Source organism: Mytilus trossulus, chromosome 7, assembly GCF_036588685.1.
Source record: "Mytilus trossulus isolate FHL-02 chromosome 7, PNRI_Mtr1.1.1.hap1, whole genome shotgun sequence".
In the NCBI taxonomy this organism is placed as follows: Eukaryota; Metazoa; Mollusca; class Bivalvia; order Mytilida; family Mytilidae; genus Mytilus; species Mytilus trossulus.
The window spans coordinates 33,242,948-33,255,798 of NC_086379.1; the positions used below are offsets into that span (position 1 = coordinate 33,242,948).

General features: G+C 32.3%; 1 protein-coding gene across 7 annotated transcripts in view; it reads left to right on the forward strand.

The window, feature by feature from the left end:
• Positions 1 to 12,851, forward strand: part of LOC134724971 (probable E3 ubiquitin-protein ligase HERC4) — a 303,456-nt gene that overhangs the window by 266,506 nt on the left and 24,099 nt on the right. For all 7 annotated transcript variants that reach the window (XM_063588396.1, XM_063588395.1, XM_063588394.1 and 4 more), the window contains one exon: positions 736 to 818. In XM_063588396.1, coding sequence (XP_063444466.1) covers positions 736 to 818 — 83 coding nt within the window. The remainder of the gene's footprint in view (positions 1 to 735; positions 819 to 12,851) is intronic.

Below are 12,851 nucleotides of genomic sequence, written 5' to 3' on the forward strand. Positions count from 1 at the left end.
TGTCAACTATTTAATCACAATCCAAATTCAGAGCTGTATCAAGCTTGAATATTGTGTCCATACTTGCCCCAACTGTTCAGGGTTCGACCTCTGCAGTCGTATAAAGCTGCGCCCTGCAGAGCATCTGGTTTATATAATAGGTACATTTGATCAAAATATAAATGAAACTCGACTGTGCACCGATATTGCTCTTATAGGTGTCACATGCACACCGTTCACAACCCTATATGGGTCCGCCTCTTTGGGCCATTAATTCATAAATGATGAAAGGTCAATAAAGGTTTATTTAAAAGTAAAATTATGTAACCTGGGATGTAAGTGTAACTACAAACAATCGCTAGAACAAGCAAAATTGCAATTATATTAGAATACACATTTCTGTAATATAAAACTTTAAAAAATATAAATAAAATACCTATGATTATTCTGAACCGACTTAAAAAGTATAACAAGGCAAATTCAAAAAAGGAGAAGTCCATAAAAACAAACTAAATCAAGCGCTATTAATCAATGGCACAAGTGAAAAACATGTATCATATTTCTGACTTGGTACAGAAAAATTCGAGAAGAAAATGGCTATTCCTACATAAAAAATTATGGGAGAACAATAAATGTTGTTATTGCAAAAATTGGTTTTGTAGCTAGTTTAACCTCTTACTTGTTGAATTATACTTAAATTGAGTCTGTCTTAATATATGTGAAAAAAACAACAATCAATTATTTAATATGTTATAGATATCTGTAGAAAGTTTTGGTGAAATCAAAAATGTAGAATTATGTAAAGGTGGATCTAAAAAAACAGTAACCAAAAGTAATAGGTAAGTCTTCTATATTTAAATATTTATGCTCTGCTTTATCAGAGTGAGCATTAGGCTTAACCTTTTTCCGTTGGTGCTTACGTACATACATCCCAAAATTGTTTTCCATTCTTGTAGGGATTTAAAATCTGAGGTGCATAGGGTAATGTATGGCAATTCTACATTTAATTACATGTAGTGTTACCTATAGTACTGTAACAATAATAAACTTCTATCCCACCTGTGTCCTAGTCAACACAAACTTCACAGATATACACAAAGTCATGTGACATGACATCTGTAGCTTCTGACTTCACATGGGACTGAAAAATTGAAATCACATGTACCACTATGACCTATTATGATATCATGGTGTGGCACCTTGTACCTTAAACTCTGGATTCTTTGGATAAGTGGGGAGAACTATGTGTGACCTGGTGTTGCACGGTACAAAGTTAAATCCCCAAACCAGCTAAATCTGCTTATCATTATTTAGAATAAATGTGCCTTATTCCATACTGTCAAAATGACTGATTGTAAGCAATGACTTAACATACTCATTCTGAGTACCCAGAATAAAAATATGCATTTTTATCAATTTTCATATTTATATGTTTGTTAGCAGTACCTTAAATATCAGGGACAGGGAAGCTTTGGTTCACTGACAGTTTAGATATTCAACTCTTCAACAGAATTGGCAGTACATGTTGTCAGAATCAGAAATAATATATTGCCAAAGTTGTTATAGTTATTATTGTCTCTTTTACATGCGACAGCAAACTGTTTGTAAAATCTGATGAAAGTTTTCCACACTTTTTTTTCCATGCTTAAAGATATTGATTTTATATTTGGTGGATTATTTTATAATAAAAAGTTACAGATCAAGCTCAATTGTGTTCCGGTCTGATTATTTTGTGCAGAGTTATGGTCCTTGGACTCAAAAGTCAATAAAATAATCAGTTTTCTGGCTAATGTTTTAGTCATTCTTGAAGATATTGATTTTAAAATTGGTGTATAGTTTTATCATGACCAGTTACAGATAAAGTTCAAATTTTGCCCCAGTCTAATGAATTTGTGAATAATTCACTTAAATAATCAGTTTTCAACATCTTATTGGTGTTATGCTTGAAGATATTGACTGATATTTGTTATATAGTTTACACCATGACCAGGTATAGATCAATTTAGAACTTAGTTCTAATATTATGAATTTTTAATCGGTATGGGACTGTATTGCCATGCAATACTCACAGAATGCTTGTTTTAGCTCATTTATATGTTTTTGAGATTATAGTAACATGTCCATTTTCACTGAACTAGTACACATTTTTGTTCAGAGCCATCTGAAGCATGCCTAAGGGTGGGGGATATTCTGGCTGTGTTGACCTTTTGATGGCCTTCGGCTGTTTTCTGCTCTATGGTGGGATTATATTTTTGACATATTCTCCATTTCCATTCTTAATTTAAAACTAAATAATGTACCAAGCTGTATAATGCCAGCTCAAATTTAAATAACAGCCTGGTATGACCATTAAAATTTAGAAAAACTGCACAGGCATTTTGAAAATAGAGGGTTTAGTATGGTTTAAAAAGTAAAATCAATATTGAACTCAGAGGAAAATTCAAACCAGAAGTTATCTGATCAAATGGCAGCTTGAACACATCAAATGAATAGACCACTTTCGAGTTCATCCGGAAAAAACTCGTCAATTATACCCGCCTTTATCACCGTCATTTGTGCTTTTAGGGGCGTCGTCACTTCCCTTCCAATGTTGAGCGAGTGGTTGGAAAACTATAATTTTATATTGTACGATTGTATGAGTATTGGGCTGTCGGAGCAATGGATTGTCGGACTATTGGGTTGTTGTACTAATGGGTTGTCAGACTAATTGGCTGTCGGACTAATGTGCTGTCGGACCAATTGACTGTCGGAATAATAGCATGTAGCCTATATGACCTGGTTTACTAAAAAATTTTTTAAAAGTTACCGTTTGATTTTAGGAGTACCTTTCTGGAGCCCTCTTTTCGTCATACAAACACTGCTATATTTTTCGACTTTCATGTAGATTTTTTTTTTTATCTTTTCTGTTAATTTAAAAAAGAAGGTGTGGTATAATTGTTAATGAGACCGTTACATGTCATTATTCCGAAAAGATAAAAAAAAAATCTACATGAAAGTCGAAAATATAGTACTGTATGTATGACGAAAAGAGGGCTCCAGAAAGTTTCTCCTAAGATCAAATGGTAACTTTTAGAAATTTCTTAAGTTAACCAGGCCATATAAGGCAAATTATACAGTTAACAGTGACACCAATAAAATTCGAACTTGATCTCTGTGTATACATGTTTCATAAGATTTGATTGAGGCAAACAAAAATTATAAAATAGAAACCAAATTTGTGACAACTAATGTACCGACGAACATGGGTTAAACCTACTACAACTTTAAAAGGTTAAATAAAACGTTGAGAATAGCAAAATATTTTTTTTGAAGATTCATCCTAAAAAATTATTACCTCTATTTACCGATTTACTTTCTTAAGAGGAGGGGGATTTCAGAAGAATAAGAAGTGTAGCTCAATTCCAACTTAGCAGATGTATTCTATTTGTCTATGTATTCTATTTGTCTATTTCGGTGATCCTGAATTTCAATTGCGGGATAGTAGTACAACAAAGCAGTTATTAATGCTATGTTAATAGCTACATGTATATATTAAAAGGATTCCATTATACTGGACTTTCGATATTAGCTATCACCCATTGCCTATTATTATTTTTAAAATCACCAACTTAAAATGTGTTCAATTTGCCTGTCCGTCTATATCCAACCGTCCATCACACTTCAGTTTCAGTTTAGAAATGCTTTGACCAAATGATTCTTTTTTTGGTTTTTTAATATTATGTTACGGATCAATTTTGTGATTTATGCTGGTGGAATAACATCTCAGACGGATGTGTGCCATAAAAAAATTACGAATTTTGCTTACATTTGTTAGGGCCATATATATCTTGCCTTTCCATAAGCCAGGTTGACCCGGCTATTGCAATCCCATGAAGTTCATCATCTGTCAACCTTAAACCAGATGCTCCACAGGGCACAGCTTTATACGTCCACACAGTTCGAACCCTGAACAGTTTGGGCAAATATGGACACAACATTTAAGCTTGATACAGCTCTGAATTTGGATTGCGATTAAATAGTTGACACAACATAGTTTTCTGACACAGAATGAATGTGGTCCAAGAACTGGAACTTAAAAACTTAAAAATTGGACATTTACCTATTATGGTCCAATATCCAAAATCTAAATGCATGGTTAGATTCAGCATATCAAAGAACCCCCAAGAATTCATTTTTTGTTTAAATCAAACTAAGTTTAATTTTGGCCCCTTTGGACCTTAATGTAGACAAATTTGAAAACGGGACCAAAAATTAAGAATCTACATTCACAGTTAAGATTTGGCATATTAAAGAACCCAAATTATTAAATTTTTGGTGAAATCAAATAAAATTTTGGGAGTTTTGACCCTTTTGGTCCCTAATTACTAAACTGTTGGGACCAAAACTCCCAAAATCATTCCTAACCTTTATTTATCGTCATAAACCTTGTGTTAAAATTTCATAGATTTCTATTTACTGACACTAAAATTATGGTGCGAAAACCAAGAAAAATGCTTAATTGGTCCCTTTTTGGTCCCTAATTCCTAAACTTTTGGTAACAAAACTCCCGAAATTAATCCCATCCTTTCTTTTGTGCTGTTAAACATTGTGTTTGAATTTTATAGATTTCTATTTACTTATACTGAAGTTATTGTGTAGAAACCAAGAAAAATGTCTAAATGGACCCTTTTTGGCCCCTTATTCCTAAACTATAGGGACCAAAACTCTCAAAATCAATCTCAACCTTCTTTTTGTGGCAAATAACTGTGTTTAAATTTCATAGATTTCTATACACTTACACTAAAGTTAAAGTGCGAAAACCAATGTTTCTTCGGACGACAAACGCAATTATCTTTTCAAGTATCTACTTGTATGCAACATTTAAAAAAATCAACTGACCCCCCTCCCCCCTTTTTCCAAGCCCCCCTCCCCCCCCCTTATGTTTCATGACATATTACATTTATTGAATAATCTGAAAAAAAATCCCAGACAAGACTGTGAGTGAAGCAAAGAATGAAGTCATATTCCAATTTGAACCCTTTATTTATATACTTTTTTACATAAATTTCTATTTATGCAGTTTTTTAGTGGATGTTGCTATGGATAATATGTCCTTCAGTGGTAATTGAAGTCAACAACACTTAACGATTGTAGTTTAAAGTTTGAGTTAGCTTTAATGTATTTATCTTATCGGTTATAAAAAAATTCAGGACATTTAAACTCTTAAACTGCAATATTCTGCAAATGAAAACTCCGTTTCCAAGGAAAAGTTCGGTTGCTATGGTGATAAAACTAAAAAAATCCCACACATTTTTCTATTAAATTTGGTAGAGTAGTATCCAAACTTCATAACTACAGTGCTAACTATTCTGTACACATTTGCACTTTTCTGAAAAATACCAGAGAAAATGTTGTAATTCAGCAAAAATCCCAATTTCAGAAAAGTTGAAAATATGCATTTTTTCACAAAATTTTAGAAAAAAATTACAAATTTGGTTGACATGCAATCTTCACTAAAATGAAGCTTAAACCAAGTTCTATTAATGTTACATATGAAAATTAATGAAAAATGCATTATTCTATTCATAATCAGGCTCTGAAATGTGGTGATTTAGCTGATTTTTGAAAGATTTTACAACGCTAAACAACCAAAAAATTGTGTGTCCGCAACCACTCATATTTTCCTACTCAAAATTTTTTTTTGAGCATTTTTCATTTATTGCTTCTACTAGGCCAATTATAGATAAAATCTGAAAACCCCATGTATCACATGTATATGGCACACTGCTTGGTTCTTACAAAGAGCTGTACTTAAAAGAAGAAATATGTAATTGCACTTTATTGCGCAATAGATTTGTAAGATCTTGACATTTGTTTTGTGTCAGAAACTCATATTTATTTGTCAAAAATTTTATCACAATCCAAATTCAGAGCTTTATCAAGCTTGAATGTTTTGTCCATACTTGCCCCAACTGTTGAGGGTTGGACTTCTGCTGTCGTATAAAACTGCACCCTGCAGAGCACCTAGTTCTATTTTTTTGTAATCTTATTAAAAAATCTTCTCCTCTGAAAGTACTGAGACAAATTAAAACCAAACACAACCCTGTCTGCAACCATGCCGACATGGATAAAAATAGAAAGTGGGGTTAAAATGCAGTATTTTGCTCATATATCTCTAAAGCATTTAGAGCAAACATGACATGGGGTAGAAAAGTTCATCAGGTACAGATCTCACAATTTTAAGTAGGGTATTGTGATTGAAAAATGTATCCAATGACCCTGCCATCCAACCAACATGGCCGATATGACTGAAAATAGAACATAGGGGTTTACTACATAGAAGTCTATGAGAAAATTGTTTAAAAACAATTTCAAATGGTCACAACTTGAACACTTATTTAAATAATGATAAAGGGGCTTCAGTTACTATTGTAAGACTACACTTGGATGACCTGCTTTTAATTTAACTACTGGGCCCAATTAAACCAAACTAAATCTCAACCATTATTGGGGTATTTAATACTATTTGTTATGATTTAACACCTATTATACGACCGCAAAATTTGAAAAATTTTCGTCGTATATTGCTATCACGTTGGCGTCGTCGTCGTCGTCCGAATACTTTTAGTTTTCGCACTCTAACTTTAGTAAAAGGGAATAGAAATCTATGAAATTTTAACACAAGGTTTATGACCACAAAAGGATAGTTGGGATTGATTTTGGGAGTTTTTATCCCAACATTTTAGGAATTAGGGGCCAAAAAGGGCCCAAATAAGCATATTCTTTTTTTTCACACAGTAACTTTAGTTTAAGTGAATAGAAATCTATGAAATTTTGACACAAGGTTTATAACCACAAAAGTAGGGTTGGGATTGATTTAGGGACTTTTGTTCTAACAGTTTAGAAATAAGGGGCCAAAAAGGGGTTCAAATAAGCATTTTTCTTGGTTTTTATGTAAATAGAAATCAATTGGAGTTATTTTTCTTTGTATAGAATAGTAGTTGAATCAACTTTTTTGCACCACAACTTTAGTATTAGTGAATGGAAATCTATGAAATTTAATCAGAAGTAGTATGACCACAAAAGGAAGGCTGGGATTGATTTTGGGAGTTTTGATCCCAACATTTTAGGAATTAGGGGCCAAAAAGGGCCAAAATAAGCGTATTCTTTTTTTTCACACAGTAACTTTAGTTTAAGTAAATAGAAATCTATGAAATTTTGACACAAGGTTTATAACCACAAAAGTAGGGTTGGGATTGATTTAGGGACTTTTTGTTCTAACAGTTTAGAAATAAGGGGCCAAAAAGGGGTTCAAATAAGCATTTTTCTTGGTTTTTATGTAAATAGAAATCAATTGGAGTTATCTTTCTTTGTATAGAATAGTAGTTGAATCAACTTTTTTGCACCACAACTTTAGTATTCGTGAATGGAAATCTATGAAATTTTATCAGAAGTAGTATGACCATAAAAGAAAGATTGGTATTGATTTTGGGAGTTTTGGTCCTTACAGTTTAGGAATTAGGGGCCAAAAGGGGGTCCAAATTAGCATTTGTTTTTTGGTTTTCATACCATAACTTTAGTATAAGTAGATAGAAATCTATGAAATTTAAACACAAGGTTTGTGACCATAAAAGGAAGGTTGGTATTGATTTTCAGAGTTTTGGTCCTTACAGTTTAGGCATAAGGGGCCCAAAGGGTCCAAATTTAAACTTTGTTTGATTTCATCAAAAATTGAATAATTGGGGTTCTTTAATATGCCGAATCTAACTGTGTTTGTAGATTCTTAATTGTTTGTCTCGTTTTCAAATTGGTCTACATTAATGTCCAAAGGCTCCAAAATTAAACTTAGTTTGATTTTGCAAAATTAAACTTAGTTTGATTTTGACTAAAATTGACTCCTTGGGGTTCTTTGATATGCTGAATCTAAAAATGAACTTAGATTTATGATTATTGGCCCAGTTTTCAAGTTGGTCCAAACAAGGGTCCAAAAAAATTTAATAAATGGTGTTCTTTGACATGCCAAATCTTACTGTGTATGTAGATTCTTGATTTTTGGTCCTGTTTTCAAATTGGTCTACATTAAAGTCCAAAGGGTCTAAAATTAAACTTAGTTTGATTTTAACAAAAATTGAATTCTTGGGGTTCTTTGATATGCTGAATCCAAACATGTACTTAGATTTTTGATTATGGGCCCAGTTTTCAAGTTGGTCCAAATCAGGATCTAAAATTATTATATTAAGTGTTGTGCAATAGCAAGAAATTTTCAATTGCACAGTACTCAGCAATAACAAGAAATCTTCAATTGCACAGTATTGTGCAATAGCAAGTATTTTCAATTGCACAGTATTCACTCTAACACACAGCCTCAAGTTTGTCGCTCAGCTCGAGCGTTGTTTCATGTAGTATAATGTTTCTCAATTAGGGGATTTGACATACAACATTGACAGCTTCAATTATCTTTATCATTTAAATTACATGATAAGCCAAATAGTATGAAAACATAGTTTCTGGTCATACACATTTATGTATACATGAGTCAGATGTAAACAATTAGATACATATAGAAACAGGAAGTGGAAGATGTAAAAATGAAGAAAAGAAAAAAGAAAAAAAAAACATTTATATTTGTGAGTATTCTGATTGAAAATTATTTATATCAATACATAAGCATTTGTTCTATTTTGAAGATTTTTTTAATATATATACAAATGTACATCTGTATACCTTGAACATTACATGTTTCCATTGCCTATTGATCAGTGAAAATGAAAGAAAAAAAATAATGCAATAATACTTGTACATGTGAAAGAGGGACGAACGATACCAGATGGACAGTCAAACTCATAAATCGAAAATAAACTGACAACGCCTGTAAACCTATTTTTTTTCTGGTGGGTAAAGATATGAATAAGATGAGATTTTCCACAAAGACAAGATTGAAGAACGATATTAACATGTTTTAATAATTAAAGCACTACCAAAACAATAAAAACATGTAGAGGTATTAATTAGATCTAGAATGAGGGAGATTTTTATTCTAGATATTTGATTTATATATAAACAGGGAAAATACTTGTTGATTATTAGTTTTGTTAAAATACTTCATTCAACAGTAAACCCCTCCCCCTTTTTAAACCTAGTATGATTAAAAAAGAACTTTTGAAAACATACTAACAAATGTTACGCTATAAAACATATACAATATCCAAATACTCAGGTATGCCATACAAATATTAACTGTTACTGCTTGAATACGTAATATACATCAATCATACCTATTATTACATTGTAATATTCTCCGCTGTGATTGCAATAAAAAAACAATATATCAGAATCCAAATGATGTAGATGTCACCAACTATAGATTGGAATGGGGTATCCATCAATGATACTAGTAATAAATCAGTACATGCACAGCAGAATTCACATAATAAAAGGAACAGCGATTGTATTGCTGTTCTTTATCTCAAAGTCCCAGTGAGGACTTCAACAGGGAACTGAAATAAAACTCTTACCAAAGCATCTTCAGAAAAATGGTATCAGTAAATTCAATTCAATCATAATGTACAAATTTAAAACCTGCTTCGACTTAATCCAATTTAATTTTTAAGATTATATATATCGGCAATTTTTAGGTAACACAAATACATAGAGACAAAGATGTTTGAAAATGTGCCTTTGTTAAAATGTTTTCCGTGCATACAGTTTGAAGATGACAGCAACAAATGGATAAGGTTTCAAGCCATAGTAGATTTTCTAAGGAAGCATCATCTTGAAACGGATTCCATCAAAGAAATTAAAAGGCACAACTTGTTACGGGAAATGAAATCGTATAAAAACAGCATAAGAGAGACTGACAGTGAAATATATGTAAATCTAAGTACCTTCATTCGCTATATCTTTCATCACTGTGACCAGCTGAAAATATGCTTACACATAGTTCATCAAATAGAAGCAGCTATGCATTCTAGACCAAAAAAGCAACAGCATTCAATACAAGTTTACAGTGTTGAGGAACTGTATAAAAATATAGCAACCAAACAATTCAGACTTCCTGCAATTGACAACATCTCAAAAAAGGACCAGAGTATAGATAATTACTGTACACCCTGTTTATTTCAAAACTATAAAGGTCAATTTACAGACAACGAATGGCAGAAAATATGCTTTTTTGAATATCATTTCTCTAAATCAAACCAGGAAGCTGAATTTAAAGATTATGATCAACAATTGGACCTTAAATGGCAGTTTCTTAGGCAAGTTGATAATGTAGCTGTTGTGGCAAAGTCCATCAAAGAGTCATCAAACAATATCAACAAATATCGCAATGAAAGAAAACATATTGCAGAAACAGATGAAAAAATACTTTTATATGCCAGTAAAATTCATATCGCAGCTAGAATAGAAAACGAACTTTGCACTGCAGCTTCTGAAGATGTAGAGAATGTTCTTCTTTTTGATTGTGTTTCATCATGCACGCATCGAATGAAAATTCATATATTTGCAGAAGTTAAATCAGAAAGACTTTTCCAAATGGCAGATGTAATAAGTACATTTAAATTTCATCTAATGAACAGACATAATCTACTCATGCACTCTATTGTTTTCTTGATGCCAAATACCTTAACACCGATCTCAGAAGGCACTGATATGTCCAGATTTGAAATCAGAGACCTGTATATGTTGAACAAACTTGATGAAAATATTATAACAGAACATATTCTCGAAGATGATCAAGAAGTTGAAAGTACAGAGGAAGAAGGAAAATGTGACAGATGCTTTCAGAACCAAATGATTAAACCACTACATTGGAAATCATTTAATATTATACAAGAATGGACAATGGATGTACCTTTAGATGTTCAAATTTTGCTTGAAACATTTTTAAATCAGAACAGTCTTAATCGTTCAAACGAACTAGAGACTCTTATAACATCAAAGCTAAAGAAGCTCTATGGCATATATGATACATTATTAAATGTTTTCAACAGAAACTACTGTGGTATTCTTCAAGAGCTCAATACCCAAGAACTGTCAATGAACTATCAATCTATTGGCACTGCATTTTCTATTGCTTCAAGTTCTGGTGCCACACTCAGCTTAAATGCAGCAGAAAAGAGAATTAAAGAGAAAGCGTCTTTGGAGATGTGTTATTTCAATACTTACGTGAGAAGATACTAGTTAGAATACAACACTGTGGCCGGCTACGTTACAAATAATGTAAGTCTTCGCCAATGCCTGTTAGTTTTAATGATGGATAACTTAGTCAGACTTAAATACCATACAGATCCAAATCCTGGTGAATCTCGCTCCATGCAAATATGTACATTACCAATTACTCTACGTGGTGTTCCAAAAGACCATATAGATGTTCAACAGACATGGCATACTAATCATCAATGTGACCAGTCTGATGATTGCAAATGTAGGCAAGAAACTAATCTCCACAAAGAAGATGTGCATACTAGTCTTTTATCCTTATCGACAGAAGAAGAAACATGTATGAATCAGTTTCGATCAATGATGACATGGGGATTAGATGATCTGTGGAGAAATATTAAGAATGGTATGTTTATCTATAGGGCTTTTACACAGGCGATTTTCTTAAAAAGACTAATTGTTCATCGAATATAACTTAAAAAAAGAATATGTGGGATGATTGCCAGTCCGATAACTTCTTTTATGCAGATTATCTTTGCATATTTAAAACAATATCTAATAACATAAATGGCTTCTTCTAGAAAATATATGTACTTTAATGAAATTTATTAAATATTGAGATGGATTGTAATAAATATCATATATAAACACAGGAACAATTATTATTAAAAAAAAGTACTGATTGTTAAGTGGAAGAAAAAATATCAGTTATTTTGTTTAATCCTTATTTGGCATATTACCAAACTATCTTTTGTTATTATCAGAAAACAAGCACCTATTAGTCTGTGGTCAAGAGGACTCAACACAAAATTCAGATATAGCTCTTGAAGACTCATTTGCTACACTTGACATTGAGGATCATATGGATGATAATATTGGAAGAAAGGTATACTTGTGTTAATCATTATGTATTTGTTCCTTTGATCATTAATCAAAACTACCTCACATTTTTCAAGCTTACAAACAAAATGTGGAATATGGATACACACAAATGTACAAATAAGACTTACAGTAATAGTATACCTACAGTCTGTTACACACAAACGACAGCAACCTTTCATTGCAAAGATTCCAAAGGTGATTGGGTTTTTTGTATAAACACAGATTCAAAATCAACCGATATTGGATAACACTTTTAACAAAGGAATGAATATACAGTCACATTTCAGGTGATAGAACTACACAGACGGTTAATTTGAAAGGGACTCTCACAAGATTCATTCACAGATGAGTTATGATAAATAATACTTCAATTGGGATCTTTTAAGTTTGGCTCAACCAAATGTTATGAAACTTCATGCTCATTCCAACAAAACACAGATTAAATCGAAAGGTGCATGAGTTTTGTTACTTCTACTGTTTTAAGTAATGATCCTTTATAATGTTATATGCAGGTGGGGGCATCATTTGTGTCCCATGAATTATCCATTATTTCATTTAAATATTTACCTATTTATTTCAGTCTCCCGATGAAATTGAAGAAGACATTGAGATGGAACTCTCTGGCGAGGAAAGTGACAACACTATTGATTTAGACTATGAAGAGCCTGAATCAAACTCATCAGATTATGACAAAGAAGAAAACTTGGAAGACATTCTGAACGAGCTTGAGTTATCAAACATTCCAGATGAAGACTACGAAGATTTGGAACAGTTTTTCACCCCACTGGACGATTCAGTTGATTTGACACCAATCCAAGAAAACTCAGACTTAGACTTGCAGATACAAGAAC